Here is a 24213-nt window from a genome sequence, read left to right as displayed (position 1 = left end):
TATGAGGAAAGACTTAGGGAGCTAGGGATGTTTAGCCTGGAGAAGAGAAGGTTAAGAGGTGATATGATAGCCCTGTTTAAATACTTTAAATGAAGGGATGCCACATTGAGGAGGGAGCAAGATTGTTTTCTCTGCTCCAGAGACTAGGACCTGGAGCAATGGATGCAAGCTCCAGGAAAAGAGATTCCACCTCAAGATTAGGAGGAACTTCCTGACAGTAAGTGTTGGAGTGTAGTGGAGTCTCCTTCCTTAGAGGTCATTAAACAGAGGCTGGATGGCCATCTGTCAGGGATGCTTTGATTGAAATTTTCTGCATGTCAGGGGGTTGGACTGGATGGCCCTTGTGGTCTCTTCCAACTCTATGATTCTATGATTCTATGACATGGAAGCCTCTAACTGCTGCTGAAGAGACTTACAGGGGAATGGAGAACACAGGACCAGTGATGCATTTGGAAGGGCAAACACACATTTGAAATTGGTGAGTAAAAATCTGAGAAAGGGGGTTTGGAGCATATAAAGTAAAGTATATTCTTCCCGCTTCCTTATTATTTATTGTAATTCTTCCCCAGATGCATTAAAAAATGGCCATTAGTTGCCAGATGAAAGGACACTGGCTGATGTCCTAGAAATGGTTATACTTCTCCAGGTTTCTAGCAAGTAAGACAAGGAGCACTGGAAAAGAGCATGGTTTTGATCATTTGTTTGTTTGTTTACAAGGTGATTTTAAAGGCTTGGTACTTTTTCCACCTGCTTCCAGCTAGCACCAGGACTTTCTATCTGATGCTTGTATGTGTATTGCCCTAGTAAGGCATCTATGCACCAAAAAGCTGAGAGTTAAGAGAGACTGGGGAAACAAAGAGCTAGATAGAGGGACTGTGCCAACCCGGCATATTTCAGCTTTACTCTCTAAGCTTTAGGAGAAGCACTTCAGACTTTCAGAATGACAGAAAAATCTTTTTTAAAACTGGGAAAAGAAGAGACAGGGATGTGGGAAGTGGCGGTGTTCTCCTGTATGGTAACTGTTGGGGTTACCATACACCCCAACAGTAACACCCGTTCTTGCCCATTCCATGCCGATCCCATCCTGTGCCCAGAACGGTCTGGAAATGGCATGCGATAAACTTCAGAATATCACGTATCCTGTGCTTTGCAAAAGGGACCTGCCCAACTTTCTGATCAGTGATTGTCTGAGTGTTCTCAAGTTAATCTATCTCCCCAAAACTGGGTAATAGCCTACTGTGACCATATAGCTCCTGTCGCTGATGCTGAAAAGTCCACTTCGACTTTCTTCTAGGACCTGGAGGCATGTCATTAGAGTTCCACATCTCCTTTTCCTGTAGTTGCTGTATTTTTTCCTACCTCACACTGCTCCATGAATGTTCTTAAGCAGGCAATCACATCTGGCCAAAATATACACTCCTGTGCTCATTTTAGGCATGCCCAGTGGTCACACATGAAACTGTTTCACAATGCCTTGCATCAGAGCTTTTGGAAGCACTGCCCCTTCTCCCTTAAACAAAATTCCATTCCATATACATAATTCATTGCTCTATTGGAGCAGTATCTGGTGATACTTTTGCCTGATGCGGTGGCCAGCCTTCTAAGATGCCTTTTTAAACTGCTTGTAGCACATCACTATGTGGTACACTCTGTTGCATTGCTTCAAGACAGCTTTTAGAGATGGAAAGGTCTTGTTTCATATTAATGGACTCTTGGTTACAGATCCATCTGTGAGCAAAACCAGAAGATATGCTCTTTTAGTGTTTCAGTCACCCGTTTACTAGCAAAAGGTATGGGCTGATGATTTAGCATCAATACTGCTCTTTCTGAAGCACCACACTGCAATATCAGTTCCACAGTGGGTTGCAGTATTTTAATGTTTGAGCTTGGCTGACAGGTTTATTAATTCTTTGTGATACTGTCTTTGAAATCTGTTTCCTTTTCCAAGCTTCATCACTGCAGCCCAAGTGGTTCTTAAGCACCTAAAACACTAACTTTGGACAAATAGTTGGCCATAAGTTGGACTCCTTTGATATGCTGTGGCTTGGAAATCTCCATAGCTGTTATACTAGTCACTAAGTCGCAGTCAATTTTCAGGTCAGCAAGTGCCCTATATACTGTGATTCTTCTCTTGTCGGTTGTCTTTTGTCAGCATTAAGTTTAATGTTCCTTTCCCAGCATCTTTGGAGGCATTGCTATAGTTAACTGTCATGGTCCCTAATTGTCCTCTTTCTATCATCTCCTTTATGACTAAAATATCATCACCAGTTCTAGCGCTTCAATCACTTTCCACTGGAAAGCTACAGGAATAGGACTTATCCCTAACGGCATCCTTAGACAGCAATATTTACCAAACCATGAGCTGAAACTTGCTAACTCATCTAGCTCCACATACCAAAATCCATTCTTGTCATTCCAAACTGTAAATAGCTTTACATGGTGGTAGCTTCTCAGACTAGTGGCACCCTTAGATTTGGTGTCACCCAGTGCGGTCACTCATGGGGGGTGCAGGACTTATGGGGCCGGGACTTCTGGCACACAACTTTTGGCACATGAGGGAACATGTGCATGCGGCTGGAAATACCTCACACACCCTCAGGGAACAGCCACAGCACCTGGGGTGCCTCCATGAGGTGCCTGGGTGACCCAAAAAGGCCCTGCACAATGCCGGAGAGCCAGCCTGGTGTCACCCCGCTTTAGAGGTGTCAGCCGGTATGGTCTGCACCTCCTGTATCACCACCACCACCCCAGTGACATTACTGTCTCAGAGGACTCTGTTTAGGATAAATATTTATGTGCAGAAAAATTATGCAATTGAGAATTTATATGTGTGCAAAATTCACACATTTTTTACACAGAAAACAATTTTCTGCACAGGCAACAGCATTTTCTGCAGAGAAAATTGTATTTCTCCACACCATTATGTTCTGTGCAGAAAGTGCTGTTTTCTGTGCAGAAAAATAATCCCTGTATGAATTTTGAACAAAATAACCATGCAAACTGCAAAGGTCAATCCATGATTCTTCATGGATTTTCATCAACCCATGATTTTACTCATTTGGGTTTCCTAACCATTTTTGACTAGTATCGAATTTTTTTTCCATTCAAATTCTTTATTTGTGATTGATGTGATTATTTTCAATCTTTGTTTATCCACCTCTGGTGCTCTTGTAATTTAATGACATTTTTCTAGGTGAGATCTATTTCTCTTAGCAGTCCCTACATCAAGGCAACACTCTGTGTCAGGGGTAGGCAACCTCTTTGAGCCGGGGGCCGGGTTGCTGTCCCTCAGACAACTGGGGGGCCGAAGCCAAAAAATAATAATAATTAAATAATAAAAAAATTAAATATATAAATAAACCGGGTCAAATGTAGGACAAAATTTTCAAATGGAGGACACTTTTAATTAAACATGGAGGACACGTGAAAAAAATTGCTGATTTTTTTAAAAAATGTTAATATAAATGCATGTTTCGGCAGCAGGACCGGGCTGGGGCCGGTCCCAAGGCCTCGCCGGGCCGCATCCGGCCCGCGGGCCACAGGTTGCCTACCCCTGCTCTATGTGCTACCACACTGATTGCCTGATTAGGGAATCTTTTATATCCCAACATTACTTGCAGATGTCAAAGGGTGTATCCAGACTGCAGGAATAAAGCACTTTGATATCTCTTTAACTGTTATTACTCAATTCTATGGAATTCTAGGATTTGTAGTTTTGTGAATATTCTGCCTTCCTGGAGAATTTTGGTCCCTCCCCAAACTACAAATCTCAGAATTACACAGCACTGAGCCAGTGATGCCAAACGTTCTTAGAGCTGTGATACAAGCATACATTTCTTTGTCTTCCTCCTGGATTTGGGTAAAAACAGCTCTATTTGGAGTCACAGCAATTTAGACCAAGTTTAGGTTAACAGTTAACCAAGTTTAGGTTTACACAGTCCTCTGGAATCAGTGTTGCATTTATTTCTTTACCTGTATTTCTCATTTGGCAATAAATCAGTGTTTTCTTCATTTTCTCCTCTTCATCAGCCATAGTTAGATCTGTATACAAAATGAATTCTTGTTTCTACTGTTTCCATGGTGTGTGCCAGGCATTTTATGTGTGGAAATCCAATTGGGGGGCTTGAGGCATCCATTCCACAATCCTTTTTGTTTTGTTTTTTTAAATCACTGCTGTAGTCTGTACATGTTTTCACTACTTGTCTTCCTCACAGTCATTCTCCTGCCACCATGTTTCATGTTTCAGTGTTGGTACAATTCAGGAATAACTCTCACCTGAATATAAACAGTGTACTGTATTTAACATAAACTCCTACAAAACAGCTACCAGGCTTATTGTCTTCTATTTGCATTACTCACATGCTGGCAATGACTTTTCCTTCACAATCTTTTATCCTTTTTGAAACTCCATCTCTCTGCTACTGTCAGATTTACTTTCAAGGCCTGTATATATTTCCCCAATTTTTAGGAAATTTGGGGCTATAATACTCCATTCAGCTCCATTCTATTCATGTCATGGGAGTACCTAAAGAACACTTTGAAGAATCTGTTCTTAAATTACTTAGCCATTGTACATGTATGTTAATACAGTAACAAACAAACAAACAAGCTTCATTTATATACCGCTTCATACCGCCTAAGCAGTATCTAAGCGGTTTACAACTGTAAGCTAATTTGCCCCCATCAATCTGGGTACTCATTTTAGTGACCTCAGAAGGATGCAAGCCTGAGTCAAGCTTGAGCCCTTTTGCTGGTCTTGAACTCACAACCTTGTGGTTTTGAGTGAGTGGCTGCAGTACAGGCATTTAACCACAGCACCACCAGGGCTCCTTGACAGCTCGCTGTGAAGAATTTGCAAAACACTTTGCAGACAAAATCACTTGGATTTGCCCTGACTTGGTTGCTGTAGTTGACACAGGTCCAGTGGATGTAATCTTGGCCCCTGCTTGTCCTGTTTTATTGGATAAGTTTCGATCTGTGCAGCCTGATGATGTGGACAGGATGTTAAGGAAAATGCAACATGGGATATACAGTAGAGAAATAAAACATGTATGTGAAAGTCACAATGACTAAGCAAGAGCAATTAAGAAGCTACACAGGTGAAAAAGCTAATGTAATTTAGAAGTCTTGAATGTCAAGGACAGAATTGTAGAATATACAATTGGAAACACCTGAGATTCATTAAGTGTACAAGGTAAAATGATGAAATACTTAAGTATGGGTTGAACTATGTGAACCAATCAAAATGAGTGTACACGCCCACTGGGTGGAAACTGACTAGTGGGTGGTGATTAACAATGGCTATAATAATTGCAATGTTTGCCAATGTATTTTGTGGGTAGTTGTGGATAGTTGGAGTGTTTTGGAGATTGTAGAGATTGTTGAGGGCATAGAGTATTTGTATATAGTAGAATAAAGTAGATCTTTTATATAAGACTGCTGAGTTGTCTGGTGTCCTGAGTGAAGATACAAGAGCCAGCAGAATCCTGGAGAAGGTTGGAGACATCTGAGGAAGAAGAGTGAGAAGGCTTGGAGAGTTTGTCAGGGTCTTCAGCCTATTCTCTGAAACTCTGCTGCTTTGGAGAAAAGCATTAACCACTGACCAAAGCTGGTCAGCACCGCTGCATAACAAGGTGGTGAGTTAGAGCCAGAGGTGAAGAGCTACAACTCCCATCATCCCTGACACAGGATCCTTGGAAAAGTGAGGGCTACTATGTGCATGTTGGATCCTTGCCCTTCCTGGTTCCTGAAAGCAGCTAGAGGGAGACTGGCTGAGTGGGTAAAGGGAATGGTAAATGCTTTACTACAGCAAGGTAGATTGCCATCCTGCCTAAAGGAGGCTGTGGAAAGAACATTACTGAAAAAACCTCCCTGGATCCCGCCATCCTGAATAACCATCATCCAGTCTCTAATATTCCATTCTCATGCAAGGTTCTGAAGCAAATGGTGTCCTCTCAGCTCCAGGGGTTTCTGGATGAAATGGATTTTCTAGATCCATTTCAGTCTGGCTTCAGACCTGGCTATGGGATGGAGAGCTTTGGTCACCTTGGTGGTTGACCTCCACAGGGAACTGGACAGGAGGAGTGGTGCCTGCTGGTCCTGCTAGATCTCTCAGTGGCATCCAATACCATCGACCATGGTATCCTTCTGAGCTGCCTCTCTGGGATAGGACTTAGAGGCACTGTTATGCAGTGGTTCCAGTCCTTCTTGGAAGGGCAGACTCAGAAAGTGGTGTTGTGGGACTCCTGTTTGACTCCTTGGCCGCTGGCCTGTAGAGCCCCACAGGGTTCTGTTTTGTCCCCCATGTTATTCAACATCTACATGAAACTTCTGGGAGAGTTCTTCTGGAGTTTTGGGGTGAGATGTCACCAGTATGCAGATGACACCCAACTCTATCTCTCCTTTCCATCTGACTCCAAAGAAGCTGTCTCTGAGCTAAACCAGTGTCTGCGGTCAGTAATGAACTGGATGAGGGCAAACAAATTGAAACTTAATCCAGACAAGACAGAGGTGCTCCTGGTCAGTTGTAAGGCAGATCAGGGAATAGGGACATTGCCTATGCTGGATGGAGTTACACTCCTCCTGAAATCTCAGGCTCACAGCTTGGGTGTGTTCCTGGACAGTATTTTTAGCCTAGATGCTCAGGTTTCAGCAGTGGCCAGGAATGCATTTGCACAGTTAAATCCTGTGTGCCAGCTCCACCCATTGCTTGAGACATCATATCTGGCTACAGTGACACATGCCTTGATTATATCCCATTTGGACTATTGCAATGCACTCTACATGAGGCTGCCTTTGGAAACTGTTCGGAAACTTTAGCATGTGCAAAATGCCACTGCCAGAATTATGACTGGGACCAGTTATAGGACCATATAACTCCCTTGCTGAAACAGCTTCACTGCCTACCGGTTCCTTTCCGGGCACAATTCAAAGTGCTGGTTATGACTTATAAAGCCCTAAATGGCTCCAGATTATTTGAGAGACTGTATCTCCGCATACAAACCTGATGGAGCCCTAAGGGAAAGCTTTCTCTTGGTCCCTCCACCATCACAGGCTCACCTGATAAGGACATGAGAGAGAATCTTCTTGGTGGCTGTTCCTGCCCTCTGGAATGCCCTTCCATAAGAAGCAAGTCTCACCCTCTCCTTGCTTGCCTTTCATCAGTTTTTAATGTCTAGTCATGGGATGGGTTTTATATGGGATGGGTATTGTGATTTTATTGTGGCTTTAATGTCTGTAATTTTATATTGTATTTAGTTGATGTTTTAATTGTTTTATTGTAGTTTGTTTTTAGACCCTGTCTTGGGTCCTTTCAGGGAGAAATGTGAGATAGAAATTAAATAAATACATGTGTGCATTACATCACACTGGACATCTACAGTACTGCCACTGTTATTGCTACTCTTACACAGAATTGCCACTTCTTTCATAGAACCTCATGTTACCATTTTTTTTTTTCATTTAATCTCAAAGATGCTGCAAAATCCCTTTGTATGCAGTTATAAACATATTCAGAACTTGGAATTATAAATTAAAGTGAAATCTTATCAAAAAACAAAAGAAGAGTGAACAGTTTTGTTGAAAAATAAATTATTTTAGTATTATTTTGGAATGGCAAATTTCAAAATGGTCTATAACTATGCAAAATGATTTAAAATCAGATAGATAGATAGATAGATAGATAGATAGATAGATAGATAACATATTAGTTGTTTACAAAAGATATATAGACACACACACACACACACACACACAGCTTTTGTAAACAACTCGTATGATCATATTATATGGCTCTGTGGTCTCCTGTACTGATTTAATGGATTTATTTCTAAAACACAGCAGGCAATTGTAGAAGAAAGCTGTTGGCACCTGGGTGAATTTGACAGCTTCATTTGTATAGGGGCTGTGAAGGAAGAGTTTAAAGATTGTTTAGATGCTTTGACTGATCGTGGTCACCAGAGCAATAGAATAAAGTGGGACAGAAGGTGAAGCTGTCCAAAGTACTCTATAGAGAACAAAACTAGTTAGTGAGGAAGACTGTTCACTTAGGAGTTTATTGCACAGCCATTTTTTCCCGATCCATGCACAGGATAGGATTGGGACTGAATGGGGGGGGGGAATGGGTGTTATCGCTTACAAAAATGTGGTCTTTGTCACAGAGCAACCACAAGCCACACTCCAGCCATGCTTAGCCTTCCCACAAAATTGTCCCACAAAATCTGCCAGCTAAGCAGGACTGGGGGGTGGCTTGTGGTCGCCCTGTGACAAAGTCCGCATTTTTGTATGCAATAATACCTGTTTTCCCCATTCAGTCCTGATCCTGCCCCATGCCTGGATCGGGCAAAAATGGCTGTGAAATAAGCTAAGACTCCGGTGAAGAGGCTGTGGTTGTTTCTACATGGGAACCTTTAGTACAATTAGCTAAAGAGGGAAATAAAATGGAGATTGTGCGTGGCCCTTAATATAATGATATTTTAGGCACCAAGGCCTCATAGCCAGTTTTTAGTAATGTTTTCTTACAAGTAAGTCCTTCTGAATAAGCTGCTCTTCTGATGCCAATTAATTTTAATTGATTTTTAAATTTCATTTCAATGCCACCTTTCTCCCAGAAAGAAATCCATCTTACTTGTTGAAACCCGACTTCTCTTACTGTTTTACCTGCATTAAACGTTTAATGCAAATAATTTTCTTTCTCTTACAACAGGGTTGGACAGCTTGTGGTTTTCAAATGTTTTTGGACTTCATTTGCCTATGAAGATGAAGGCTAATGGCATACCCTCCAGCTATCCAGCTTTGGCAGGGACAATCCTGATTAATCCAGTCATCCCACTTTTTTCTACAGCTTTTAAAAAGTACTGGTTTTCTCTCCAGTTCTCCCTTTCACCTTTTGCTCCCAGGTTGCTTTAGTTACTGCAAACCGAGTTCAAAGTGCAGAAGTACTTTAACACATCAAGGGTAAAGGAGAGGGCAGAATCTTGCTCTTCCCAAGAGGCCAAGGCAAAAGCACACTTCTGCAGCCTCTCCTAGCTTGTGTGTTCTTTCTCATTTATAACCTCTGCCATGCTGGCTATATTCTAATGATGCCCAGCCATACATTTTGGAGTTTTCATCTGTGAAACACTGGAAGGTGTATGATGTGAGATACAGTAAAATAACACCTGGAGGACCACAAGTTACCCACTTCCATTTTACAGAAAATTACTCTTATGTTTCTATAAAAATGAAACAAAGTAATAATGCAAGCAAATTCTAGGCAGCATTAATAGAAGTATAGTGTCTAGCTCAAGAGAAGTAATAGTGCCACTCCATTCTGCATTGGTCAGGCCTCACCTGGAATATTGTGTTCAATTCTGGGCACCACAAGGATGTGGACCAGCTGGACCATGTCCAAAGAAGGGCAACCAAAATGGTAAAAGGTCTGGAAAGCATACCCTATGACAGAGACTTAGGAGCTGGGTATGTTTAGCCTGCAGAAGAGAAGGTTAATAAGTTATATGATAACCTGTTTAAGCATTTGAGGGGGTGTCATATTGAGGATGGAGCAAGCTTGTTTTCTGCTGCTTCAGAGAATAGGACATGGAACAATGGATGCAAGATACAGGAAAATAGATTCCACCTCAACATTAGGAGAAATTTCTTGACAGTAAGAGGTTTGACAGTGGAATACACTTCCTCATAGTGTGCTGGAGTCTCCTTTTTTGGAGGTCTCTAAACAGAGACTGGATGGCCATCTCTTTGGGGTGCTTTGATTATGAGTTCCTGCATAGCAGGGGGTTGAACTGGATGGCCCTTGTGGTCTCTTTTAATTCTATACTTCTATGAACGTCCCCATACCTATGGTGAATGGAAGTGCCTAATGATACTTCATAACAATATCATGTGGAGTCTGTGCAAAATGTGAACAGATGAAGGCTGCTCTTGGAAAGGAAGCAGAGCTAGTTGTAGAAACAACCCACAGGCTAGCATACAATATTCTGGCCCAGTGGTAACACCAGGCTTGGGGACATCCAGTTTGGAGAAAGATGCTGGGGGGGGGGCAGCGGCCTGCCCCAGCCTCCCCTTCTGCTGCCTTGCTCTGCACAACTGAGGCAATTTGACGTGGGTTTAATCGTCATGGTTCCATCCTGAAGTATTCTGGGGTTTGTAGTATGTTGACAGTTAAAGTGGTATCAAACTGCTGTTAACTGTGGCATGTGGACATACTCGCTAATTATGCAGAACATTACTGCTTTAAAGTCAGCACTCTGTAATGGCTAGAAGGTATGAGAATCCTCCTCATGTGAAAGCACAGAAAAATTGGAACTCAGATATTATGGAGAGGTATTACTTGAATAGGTAACACTAATACATGTACAAATGGTGAAAAAGGCTGGCATACAATATTCTGGGCCAGTGGTAACACCAGGCTTGGGGACACCCAATTCGGGGAACAATGCTGGTGGGGGGCAGTGGCCTGCCCAAGCCTCCCGTTCTGCTGCCTTGCTCACCTGCCACTTTTGCCACCACCTTAACTCCCTCCCCAGGGAGAGTGCCAGACTGGCAATGAAGCCATGAGGGGCACACTCACCCCTTTACTACCCTCATTGCTGCCTTGGCTCTCTCCATGGCAAAAGAGCCAGGGTGATGGCAAAGTCAATAGTGATGCACTTGCACCTTCAGAACAGCAGAAAGTGGACCTCACTGGGTGTCACCACTCTTCTGGTGTGTCACCTGATGTGGGCCACACACCCTACACCTGCCCAATGACACCACTATTCTGGGCCACAGTTCAATTTCAAGAGCCAGGCCATCACATTCTGCAGTAACGATATACAATTCATATTCATTCAGTTTTACCTGTTTGTGCTTCTGTGGCAGAATTCAAAATGGCATTGATAGGAGGATCTGTACTAATCTCCCACAGAGGCATGGCCAGACAGAGATGTCTTTCATTCCATCAGATTTGGTTTAAATTGGCTTTTGATCCATTGCTGTCCCCATTATCTCTCTAATATAATTAGAATTGGGTCAGTGGGCATCTCTACTGCAAAGGTGTGGGGGTACAGATACCACAATCTCTGCACTCCCTAGAAGAGGCTTATAGTCCCCCGTAGGCGGAATGCAGCCTAGCCTTCTTGGAATCTGCAACTCAAAAGAGTTTGTTCTCACATCCATTAAATAAAGCTTAGAAATGACCATTCTTTTAAAACAAATAACACTTAAATGAAGCTCTTTGCGTTAGGGCTGATTGGTTTAGGACTACTCTGTGGTTTTTACACAGAAACACTGGGGGCTGTCTTTTGCACTGTGAGACCACTGGTCCATCTAGCTCTTTATTTTCAGCTCTAACTGGCAGCAGTTCTACAGGGTTTAAGGCACAATTTTTCCTAGTCCTACCTGAAGATCCCTAATATTCCCTGGTGGGACCCCATCTACTAACCAGGCCTGGCTTTTTTAGTTTCTGAAATCAGATGAGATTGGGTGTATACAGGATGGTGGCCATTTTGGTGGGTCTGAAAGGATGGAGCCTAACAGTTTGGAGAAGAATTATGGTAGCTGCTGACAGAGAATCTAAGAAAAGCATGGAGAACCCCCAGCCCACCAAGACCACAGATGTTCATTCCCAATACAGTGTTTGTTCCCAAGCATCTGTTGTATTTTACATGCTTTTGAAGAGTTTTGTTTTTAAAAAATCAATACTGTCTAAACAGACAATTTATTTCATTTTTAAATTATTTTTCTTTTTGCCAATACAATTGATTTTAGCTATACAGTGGTACCCCGGGTTACGAAATTAATTCGTTCCGCGGTTAATTTCGTAACCCGAAATACCTTCGTAAGCCGAATTCCCATAGGCGCTAATGGAAAAATAGCTCTCTGCTGCCCTCCGGTGGCGGAAAATAGCGCCGCGGTTTTTTCGTAACCCGAAGAAACCTTCGTAAGCCGAAGCAATAAATCCCTATGGGATTTTTTCGTATCCCGAAAAATTCGTAACCCGGCGCATTCGTATCCCGGGGTACCACTGTACTCTTAATCTATGTTGCAAGCCATTTTAGGTCCTGCATTTGGAGAAAGTCAGGTAATTCATTTACTAATTAAGCAAGTGAGCAAGGAGCAGGTCTTGACTACCAACAGTCTGAAAGTGTCATGGCTGGTGAAATGTTAGTTCTCCTCTCTCCCCAGCCCTTGTGCAATGGGCAACACACAAATATGAAAACTTATTCTGTACATATTTCATGGCTCCATGCACTTGAAACATTGTTATGAATAAAACATCCCAAGGAAAAAGAACTTGGGAACATGTAGTTTCAAAGGCAGCTGGCCTTCCTACTGAGTTCACAGATGCCAAGAAAACTATATACCTATAACTCTTGTTCCTGAGCTACTGCTATTTCAGCAGCTTAGGCACCAGGCAGATATGGTATTCTCACAACAAGGCCATGACTAGTCATAATAACTGTCACTTCCAGGGGTCAACTGGAGGGAGAAAGAGATAGAATTTATTTGTACATGAGGTTGGGTTGAAGTCTGCAGGGTTACAGAGATGGAAGAGGTCCCACCAGCAGGATTTTTGAATTGAATTCAGAAAATATAAGCTATTTGCTGAGCTCGTATTTTGTTCTCATAGGGAAGTCTTGGAAGTAAGTAAGATGTACACATTTCCATATTATTTATTCTTCACATATTTACCTTTCTCTCATTCGTGCTCAGATTATACAATGCTACTTCCAGTTCTTTTCATGGCAGACATGGCATCTTTTTTTAACATAGACGAGCTTATTTGAAGACACTGCAATATTCAAGTATACAAGACTTCAGAGCTCATTTGTATTCTACAAAGCAGGAGTGGACTAGTGATGGGGAAACTTCTCTCAACTCCATTTGATATTATCAGAGATATCAGGGAGCCTGGGAAATGTCTCTAGGACACATAGCGTCCATAACACAGGTAAAGGAGCCCTGGAGAGCAGGAGCCATGTCACAGGCTTCCTGCTGTCTGAGACACTGCTGAGTTTGGATTGAAGGTACGAGGTGGTAAAAGAGGTGCTTCAGCCTTAGAGCTATTGGCTATAGGACAATTAATACAACTTACAGATAAAATAAATAAATACGTAACTTTCATAGAGAATAGCACTTGGTTTGTAATTTTCCAAGCTATATTAAGCAGGGCAAATTGATATTCCAGTGTAGGTAATTATGATTCATCACCAGCAAATCACACATGGAGCATTTGGCAGGTAGCTTATCTAAATTAGGACATTGTTTGCACTATGCTGGGAACAGCAGATTGACTGCTTGCTCTAAGGAAATAGAATAGCTACATTCAGCACAAGCCTCAGTAATCAGGTTATTCCTGCTGAAATCACAGCAGCCATCCTGATAGCCAGCAGTTCTGCGCTGATACAGAGCAATCAGTGAGAAGATGGGTTTAGGTGAGCATGTCTGAAATATGAAGTTTGTGAACTTTCCTCAAAACCTTTCTTTTTATTTAAGGAGCTGCTTCAGAGAAAACTTTTAAACATTAATTTATTTTCAAAATTTACCTAGCTATGTACCACAACACATTCTGATTCTTCATGAGCAGGATTTATTTTGCATCAAGGCTGTGACTCAGAAGCCATTCCGAATGCTGATGTTCACTTATATTATTACTCTACACATTCCAGAGAAAACAAAGCCAGTTTCATACCACCAGACTCCAAATCCTTCATGATTGAGTCAAAAGCCACAGGTAGCTCTACACGGGGTTTTCAGTCTGTAACAGACATGAAACCCACTCTCCCTCTCTCTCTATTTAATTTACACTCATTGGATTACAGGGACTCAGATTGTTGTCCAAACATAGTAAGTTTTCTGTTGACACATAAGAAATACTACAATAAACCATAAAGCAATAGGAAGATATCCTTTTTTGCTTTATTGGTGAAAGTCAGGCCTCTGATAGTTGCAAGGCAAATCTTTCTTAAGGGCACTGTAAAGACAGTTTCAGTAACTGAACTCTCATTCAGAACCATGTTCAAATTCTATGAGAACATATATATTTCCACAGCCTTGTATGTGGAGATGGCACAGAATTTTCCCTGATCCTCTAAGGTGACTAGGTATGATTGCCATATAAAATATAGACATGATCACTGTATAAAATTTGCAGTGTAACTGACAGTCCATTGTGTTGGGAACATAAAATAAGCCCTACTGGATGCGAGTTGCTGGATCAGGCCTTATTGTTTTTCCAGCAGTGGATGGACAATAACCTTTGGGAAAACTCACAAACATGATATGCCATCAGGGTAACAGCCTGCTGCCTCCAGCATCCCAGTAATAAGGAATATTTCCTCTCCATTACCTGTCAGTAAAGCCATTAATGGCATGCTCATCTATGTAATCTACTATAGGGTCTGGATGAGCTGTTAAACAGTTTTCTGTACCTTGGGAAGAATAATAACCAGACAAAGAATGACACTACAATTTGGCACAGAGTTTTTACTGACAAGCTTTGGAGTTTATCAGACAAGGGAAATTGGAAGTATAATCCAATGGCAATCTGAACGCAATCATGGGGTTTAATGTTATTGCATGATAACCCACTACACACAAATTCGGGCAATGGGAAATCAGTCCAAACGCAATCATGGGGTTTCACCTTATTGTGTGATAGACTGCCACACACAAATTTGGGCAATGGCATGCTATTTTCAGGCAGTGTGAAGCCAGTTTGAACGCAATGCGCATTCATGTAAGTGCGCTAAACTAGCGACTTTAAGTGAATGCGTTCTGGCCTCATTTTCTTTTCATTTGAATTAAAGAAAAATTCCTTCCATTTGATAAATTCCTTTGAAAAGTCATGCTCAGTCCCAGCATCTCAGCTAAAACTGTGGTACTGTATTTAGATTTAGCAAGAAACTGCATTCATTTCTTCCATGGCAGCAATGCTGAGTTAATTGTAAACTATACTTTTTGCTTATTTACATTATCCACTGAGTAGGCAAAATCTAGCCCTCTCTCTCTCTCTCTCTCTCTCTCTCACACACACACACACACACACACAGATTGAGAGAGAGAGAGGGAGGGAGGGAGAGAGGGAGGGGATGCTGGATTCTTGATGAAAGCCTGAGAATCCACATACTCAAAAGTACACACTGATCAGGTCTTGATTTTGTCATATTTGCCTATCTAAAACCTTCCTAAGATTAACTGATTCTCTTCTTTCACTTTTTAAATACAGAGGAAGTGTTTCTACTATTATCCTCCTGCTGCCCTACAATTATTTTGAAGAAAAATTTGCATTTGATCAGGAACTGAAACTTGCCAGAAAGAAAGAAAGAAAGAAAGAAGTAGGCAAGTTTTTTGGGGCACAGTTTTTGTAGAAACACAGATAAGAAAAATCTCAAACTTCAGTATCAGAAAGAGCACTCCCCCACCCGAGGTTTTGATCTTTGCCCACATCATATACTCCCCCTTTTCACATCTGTCATTGCTTGCCTTCCTTACAGAACTAGCAGCTTTCAACAGGTTTCACCAAACAACAGGCATCTGCAAGGGGTAAAATGAGATGAAGGCAAATGCCTAAAACCAAGTGACAAAACAGGAGAGCTGAATAAGTTGGAAGGAGATGGAACAGGTCTTTTCTCCCACCGTGTCATAAGCCAAGTAATAGGAAATCCCTCCCCTGCAGAACAAGGGGCACTGTACCTGGTTCAGGGCCACTCAGGTCTGGAAAGCTGAACTGCTTGCAGGTGTCCGAATCCAATTGGGGCAGGCGCTTCTTGAGGCATAGGTCAGTGACAATCTGAGCTGCTGTCTGACAATGGTTTTCCTCCTTTGTGGCGCTCATTTCCCAAACTGCATCTCCTTTTGCCTCCTATCTGGATAACTAAGAAAGATCAAAGTGGAATGACAGGAGCACACTAACAGTGTCACAAAATCCAGGACTCCATTAGTTTCTGAGTGTCATCCAGGTGCCTCTCAGTCCTGAAGGCCACTCCTGAGAGATGCAGGCTGAGGTCTGGGCTGAGTCCATACCACCTTGAAGCCACTTTCAACAAACCACTGCTTGTTGCCGGTACCTTCTGATTGTCTTGTTGCATCCAATATCAGAGAGCTGTATTTACTGCCAAGATGTGTGCTGCACAAGATTCCTCCTCCCCAATTCACTTTGACTCCCTCCTTGCATAGTTTTCAATGCCAAATTTCAGAAAATATTTTTAACCTCTTCATTGCTTTGCCTTCCCTTGCAGGTGCTGGTGAAAGAGACATCCCCAGCCACTTGTACAAAGAAGTGAAGCTCTCCCTAGAGCTCATGCAAGGTGGGGGGGGGGGGGAGTGAGAGCATTGAAATCTCCCAGCGCAGCAAAACAGCTTGTCACAACACAGAGCTGAAGCTGAGCAACACCATTGGTTACTACACATGCTGTTTCCAGCACAAGGGAGGGAACAGGTTTTATTTATTGGCTTATCCCAGCCCTAACATGCTAAACTGCAGATTGCTAATAGGGCGCCAGCCCTGTTTTGTGTTCAGTAATTAGATCATTGTTTTAATTTACAGTACCACTTCTGGTTCCCACTGCCAGATCAGGCTGTGCAACCAATCCGCACGTAGAGAAAGCGCCAATTGTCAGGCATGAGCAATGATCGCATAATGGGCAATTAAAACAATACTCAGTAGAAATGAACTCTGGAGTGGAATAGAGGAGGAGGAAGAAGAAGCAAATTTAACAAGCAGTGTAAGAGATGATAAGGGGGCTGCAGACCTGTTCTCATGGATCATAAGAAAGTGGGTGTCTGGCACAATGCCACTGCGCATATAGTGTCAGGTAATTAATTACCTGTTAACGTAACATTGTGGAATCATGGAGATTCAGTGTAAAATAATAGCCTGTTCTAATTCCATGGAGGTGGAACTTGCATATCATTGTTGCCTGAGAAGAGCCATAAATAGATTAAGAAAGTTTGAAAGTTTCATAAATAGATGAGAAAAGTAGTATTTCATTTGCTTAGAGGACAGAGAGAAAGGAGAGGAGATAGAAAGAGGCTGTGTGTAAATTTTTGAAAGGAGAGAACATAACAGAACCTTTTAAACATATGCATGGAATGGAGCAACCAGGCATTCTGCTATTTTCTACTCTTAGCATTAATTTCAGAATTCCACATCCACTGTAACTTCATTGTTAATTTATACTGTTTCTGTGAAAGTCTGTGATCTAACTCCTCCCCACTCTTGCTTTTCCCTCTTATTAGTTGGAATAAGAATAAATTGTAGGACAAATATGATAGTGATTATCCCATACTTCCATCTTAATTTTTGCAGGCTCTTGCTCATTTTCCCTTTCTCAAAATCTACATGTAAAAGGACATGGCTGAAATGTACTAGTGTTATTGTCCTCAGGTGAATTTGCTTACAGGATCCTACATCTCCTAACCTCATCTCAAAAAGGATATTATAGAGTGGGGAAAGGTGCAGAAAATGGGAACCAAGGGGTGGGAGTAACTTCCCACCAAATGTGTATGTGAGAGACACAGGGAGAAACTAAAAGGAAAAATAATGGAGTTGTGTGTGCACAAGAATGGTTTGGAGAAAATGAACACAGAGAGGCTTTTCTTCCTTTCTCTATCATGCTGGGACTTGAGTGTCACATGGTGAAGCGGGTTGAACATAGATTCAGAGCAAATAAGTACTTATTTTTTTATACACAATGAGCCACCTTGGGTCCCTCCAGGGAGAAAGGAGGGATATAAATTATATATTCCATGCTATAAAATGTAGCCCAGGGTACAGCCCAGAAGGATTTTAAAAGACATTAGACAACTTGATGGAGGACAGATCTATCAGTGAGCAGAACCACCCAAGACACCTCAGTTTACTGCCTGAGGTGGAGTTGGCTACCCAAATCAAGATACATGCTGCCAAAAAACAGCCAAGTTACATGCAAATCACTCCTGCCTTTCCAGGTCACACAATATACATAGCTAAGTCCTTTCCAGGCAAACATTCTCTGAAGATGCCAGCCACAGATGCTGGTGAAACATCAGGAAGAAACTCTGCTAGAACATGGCCACATAGCCCAAAAAACCCACAAAAAACTATGGATGCCAGCCATGAAAAGCCTTTGACTTCACAGCCAAGTTACGGTTGACTGTATATTTCCTTCTGTTATAACTTTCCCCTCAAACAATTCTTGCATGTCTAAGCAGATTTACCTTCCTTTACTTCCCAAATGACCAATCACATAACAAAAGAAAGCTAATTGACAACATGTGGAGTGAGGTATACTCATGCTAAGATAAACAGATGGCTGGCATCCTGTTGGGATGTAAATCAACTTACAGTCACATAAAGTTAAACTACACTGTTGTGCAATTTTTATATTCTCATGAGGGGAGGGGAGGGGAGGGGAGGGGAGACCTAGCTACACCATTGGGATCATTGCACAAATAGAACCAACAGTATAGCTGTTGCTCAATAGTACTGATGTCCCCCATATGACAATCGATGGTATGTCCTGTTTGCACAATATATTCTATTGTCAAACATGCCCTAATGGACAATGTATCCCATAGTAAAATGAGAAGCCATATTGTGCAATGGGATATCTTGCATGGTGCCTTCTCAGGCATTCACAATTCACTAGCATGACTGTGGACTGTGACCTATATGGCATAGCTTTGTCGTCATAAAGTTATGCATTGTAGCCTCTGGTGGAGGATCTTATAGTAACAGCAATAGCATTTACATTTCTATACCACTTCATAGTGAACTGAGCACTCTCTAAGCAGTTTAGAATCTGTAAGCCAATTGCCCCCAACAATCTGGGTAATCATTTTACTGACCTATGAAAAGATGGAAGTGTATTAAGTCAACCTTGGAGCTCCAAGATCAAACTCACAACATTGTGGCTGCAGTACCAGCATTTAACCACTGTGCCACCAGGGCTCTTTGGCCAGATATCTGTTACTTTAGGGGAGCTCTGCTACTAATAATATGCTAACAATATAAGAAGTGCAGTAGAACTTACATCAGTTTCCAAAATTTTATCAATCTTTAATTCTGTGTCACAAGCATAAATAGTCAGCAAACAAAAACAGCTTCATTCAGGCAGGGTTTTAATGTATCATGGGACAACTTTTTATATGGGGTGTTTGTTATATGGGGTGGGTATTGTGTTTTTATTGTGGTTTTAATGTTAGTTATTTTATATTGTTTTTATGCAAAATTTTAATTGTTTAATTGTAGCAAGTTTTTAATGAGGTTTTTAATGCTGTCTGTGAGCCACCTTGGGTCCCTTCTAGGAGAGAGATGACATAGAAATTAATAAATTAAAAAAATAAAGATATGTAGATCACTAGTGACTTATTCAAGTGTTAACTGTGGCAATCCTGGGTCTGAGCAACAGAGAGGGTTCCTCTTTCTGCAATAGTGCAATGAGCCACATCCTGCCAGACTGTGGGCTATCAGCAAGTGTTAAGCCTGAATGGGGGACAAATAACCTGCATAAGAAGACCTAGGGCCCCACACACACATTAATCCTGCCCCTATAAATCTCCACTTTCACAGTATTGGCTGCCTGAGACTTATATTTCTGTTTTCTAGAGACAGAGTTTGGAATATGACTTTTTTGGAGTGCCAGCTCCCAGAATCCTCCTGTACCATGGCCAGTAATCATGAGGTTTAGAGGTTTCTGGGAGTTGTAGTAACATTTTAAAGATCTGTCTTGAACTTTAAATAGATATTTAATAGGTGAAATGTGAGCATATGGCTAGAGACAAAAAAGAAGCACTGATCAATATGTGATCCGTACGTAATACATGAAAATGAGATCTGATAATTCAGTGATAAAGAAAAACCATTTGAGGTCCTTCTAGATTATGGCATGACCTGCCTAGGGAAATTAGGCTGGCTCCCTTCCTGTTGTCTACAAGTGGAAAACAATATTGTATGATGCTCCCATCAAATTCATTATATAGTGTGACTGGCAAATGTCTCATTTAAAGCAATACTTGTGTTGTAGGGCAAGGTAACAAGACATAAGGATTTTCATCTCACTAAAGCAACCACTTTGAATTCTGCCGAGAGAAGAGAAAGAAGACTTCAATAGGAAGTATTCAGCCCCAGACAAACAAGTCCATAGACCTGTGCTGTTTCCAGATGGACAGATCAGCAGTGCCATCCAATAAAGCTCTGTATAGCTATTCCATTTTTCTTTGTTTAATGAAACTTCTATGACAAGAAAAATGACAGGAGCAGTGTTGTTGTTTTTTAAAGGAGGATTACAAAAATACAACCACATCTTCTGAACTCCCTGCCCTGTGTCCCAAATGAGGCATGGTGATAGGGAACCAAATGCCTCATTTGAAAGTATACTAGATCAAACAGAAGCACCTGATTTATACTCACTATGATGGCAAAACATTTGCCATTATCTAGAAAACCATTTTTTTAATGACTACAGTGACAAATCAGGCTAGTAGCTCCAGCTTGTTGCATTTGTTGAGAAGACACTGTAGAGATGTGCCAAATAATGGCACATCTAGATCATATCATATCATAGAATCATAGACTGATGGAAAAGTCCCAGATTTTGTTCCTGTTCTTTCTGATTTTGTTGTTGTTGCTGTTGTTGTTGGCACTGTGTACCTTCAACTTATTTGAGCCTTATGGTGACCCTAAGGCAAACCTATCATGGGGGTTTCTTGGCAAAGTTTGTTCAGAGGAGGGTTTGTCATTGCCTTCCTTTGAGGCTGAGAGAGTGTGACTTGCCCAAGGACATTGAGTCAGTTTTCATGGCCAAGCTGGTATTTGAACCCTGTTCTCCAGAGTCATAGTCCAATGCTCAAACCACTACAGCATGCTATACTGGGTTTTAAAAAATCTGTTATGGGGAGCTGGCATAAGAAGTCTCTGATTGTAGCAGGAGCTGACAGAAAAATATTCTGAGATAAACAAAACACATATGGGTCTCTAAAATAAAATCTGAAAGAAGGAACAAAATCTGGGATCTTCTGGTCTTTTTAATCAGTCTGGATGTGCCCTACATTTAAAAAATGGCAGTAGCTACTAAAAGTCCATTTTAGTAGCCAGCAAAGTTTAGTCAGTCTTAACTGTTATATACGGCTTTGCCTTTTACCATGACAACAACATTTAGCTCTTATTCTTTTCCACTCTTTTCTGTCAAATAGTTAATGGTTAGTCATTCACCTTTAAACAATATTAAATGTGAAAGAGAAAGTTCCTTGCTCTTGGCCAGATAAATACAGGAAGGATGAAAATTAGATACTCTTTCTGCCACCATTAATTAGAATTAGTAGAGGAGATACAAACCTCTGCTTGGTATACAATTCCTCAATTGGCCTTTCCCAAGCCCCACCTTTTGTTGTTTTTATGACTTGTAAAGTACTGATTTGTGGACATCAAGGATGGAGGTATATTTTTCCAATTAAAAATTTAAGGGATTTGATCAGTGTGTGTATACGTTCTACACATTCTATATTCTTGTATTTTACTGATAAAGTTATAACTTGTTTCCGCTGGAGAAACTGACATCTCCAAATGCCGCCAAAACTTATGGAGAAATGTTAAGATTCCTTTTATAGTGGCAGCAAGCAATGTAAATATTTTTTCAGTTGCTTCATGACCCAAAGCTGGGTTGTTTTTTAAACATCTGCTTGACCGTGAAATGCTGCATTGCAATGACTGCTTCCCTTGATTTATCTGTGCCAGTCCTAGAATCTTATTGCTTGGTTTATTAATTTGGCTTACCTCTCCCGGTTTAAATTTCAATTTGGGCTGCATCCTGATGTTATCAGAAGGTTTTTGCCACCAAATCTGCTGCCTGAATACAGCCCAGGTGCATCCCTACTTCCAGGAGTGCTCTGGCAGCCATTTTCTTAAGCCGAAAAACTCCCAGATCTGAAAAGAGCCGCACAGAGTGCTCCTGGAAATGGGGATGCACCCAGACTGTATTTGAGTAGCAAATTCGGCGGCAAAAACCTTCTGATAAGATCAGGATGCAGCCCGAATTGAAATGTAACTGGGAAAGTAAGCTGAATTAATAAAACAAGCAATAACCTCTTTACAATTGATTTTTTCTGTGCAAATAACTGTTTAGAGTAGTTTGCAATAGCTCTTGCACTGAAGCAGGTTCTAAATCTGCAGCACCATAGATCCCTACTGTAGCAAGTAGAACCAAACAAAATGTGATGTGTCTTTCTCAGTTTTGAAACTTCAGAATGGGACCTTTGCACCATCATTTTAATGTTCCAATCCAATAACTCATTTAATTTTTAAAAGAAATGTACAGTGGCAAACAGCACTATCACAATCTTAGGCCTTGTCTACATGGGCCCAAAGGTCTGTTCTACCCTGTTCTGGCAGCATCCTGTTTAGATTATTTACGTCCCAAACCATGATTATGATGCAAATAATATGGAAGATGTCCAGAATATTAAACACTAGAACTGGGGTATAACAACATTATAATGGATTTTTAAAACTTACCTCTTACTCAAGATCTTCTGGCAAGATCTGGAGCCATCTATTTGCATGCCAAAGCAGCTATCTGCACAAGCGTCTCGCTGAGCCACCCAACACATCTGCCACTGTCACCAGTCACTTGTCCAGATCATGGGATCATTGCTGGACACCTCAGAAGTCAACAACCTGTGGCTGTGGATAGACCAGGTGGCTTAGCAGGACATCTGTGCAGACAGCCATGGCAGCACTGGAACAGAGGACCAGGTAACAGGGGGAAGTTGGGGCAGTTCTGGGGCCAAGACACTCTGGGCTGCCCCCAGAGCATCGTGGCCAGTGGAGACAAGCCACAGTCACATCCTGGAACACAATGGTACTAAGCCATTGTACAATATAAGGGGAAGAGAACTAGAAATCACTTCTTTACAAAGCACCCTAGAAAGTGTTTGGCAACTGCAGTGCCAGCTAATCCTATGTGCCTAATATTCACTGCAGTTTTGCAAATGACATTGCAAGTTGCAACTGACAAGAATTATAATCAATTAATCCAGCTTGCCAAATGCTAGACGCCACCATAACTGTCTTGATGCAAGCCAGTGTATGAACAACACATAATTATAAAATTGGAGTCTAACAAAGGAACGCATTAGGAAATGTACTGCCAATGTGTGTGTGTACATGTGTGTGTGTGCCTTCAAGTCACCTGTTGATGTATGATGACCCCATGATTTTCATATGCTTTTCATAGGCAGGGAATACTTAAGAGATGGCTTTGCCAATTCCTTCCTCTGTTACTTACAGTAACTGGTATTTGTTGGCGATCTTCAATCCAGCTACTAACCAGAGATGACACTGCTTGGCTTACAAAATCAGATGGGGTTGGGGACCTTTTGGGCCCAATACCCCTACCTCAATAGCAATACACCTACCTTTGTGGCTGAAGAGCGAGGTATAAATATTCTAAATAAAGGCAGTCTCTGGCTGCAATCCTAAGCACAGTTCCTAAGGAGTGGGGCCCATTGAATGCAGTGGGATTTCTCTTTGAGTGAAAATGCATAGGGTTACATTGAAACTTTCAGCACATGACAGTTGTGTGGTCTTCCAGATATTGTTGAACTGCACCTGCAGCAACCCTAGCCAAGGGGGCCAAAAAAAAGGGATGATGGGGTTTGAAATTCAGTGTTTAGATACAGTGCCACCTTGTTGCATTGGCTAAATAATATCACAGCCTTTCAAAGGCATAATAGAATGGCTGTAACAAAAGCAACCTGCAGATGGATCAATCTGTTAGTTTCACTTTTCCCCACATTTGAATTTTTAAAATCTCACATTCTTTCTATTGAAATTACACAGAAATTTGTGAATTTGGATATATTCTTATCAAAAGCAAACATACAAAAATGTTCAACCATCTGTACATGGTAAGGTAGAACTATTCCCAGCATGTAGAAGTACATATTCCACCTGCTTGCCAGGGGCCTATTCACACTACATGGTAATAGCATAATGATTCCATTTTAACTACCATGACAGCCTATGGAATCCTAATTCAGCAGTAAACCTGGTTAAACTCTAACTGTTCAAACTTCTAATTGTTAAACACTCATTTCTGGGGGACTATAAATGGAACCAGAGAAAAGTAAATACAAAGTTTCCCCAAAGCTGTTACTTTATGTTCATTCACACCACCATGACATATTATTAATGACCAACTTTGCTGCCTGGGGCAAATACCTTACTAAGCATTTCACTTTCCAAATTTTTCAGTT

At 41.4% G+C, this 24213-nt stretch overlaps 1 protein-coding gene across 1 annotated transcript in view; it reads right to left on the bottom strand.

Annotated features, from left to right (window-relative positions):
* The window catches only part of SYT6 (synaptotagmin 6), a 208004-nt gene extending 191769 nt beyond the window's left edge, over positions 1 to 16235 (bottom strand). Inside the window, exon 1 of the mRNA XM_042461406.1 lies at positions 15673 to 16235. Coding sequence (XP_042317340.1) covers positions 15673 to 15814 — 142 coding nt within the window. The 5' untranslated portion in view covers positions 15815 to 16235. The remainder of the gene's footprint in view (positions 1 to 15672) is intronic.
* Between the last annotated feature and the right edge of the window lie 7978 nt (positions 16236 to 24213).

Source organism: Sceloporus undulatus, chromosome 4 (genome assembly GCF_019175285.1).
Source record: "Sceloporus undulatus isolate JIND9_A2432 ecotype Alabama chromosome 4, SceUnd_v1.1, whole genome shotgun sequence".
NCBI classification, from domain to species: domain Eukaryota; kingdom Metazoa; phylum Chordata; class Lepidosauria; order Squamata; family Phrynosomatidae; genus Sceloporus; species Sceloporus undulatus.
This window is presented reverse-complemented; position numbering and strand designations above follow the sequence as displayed.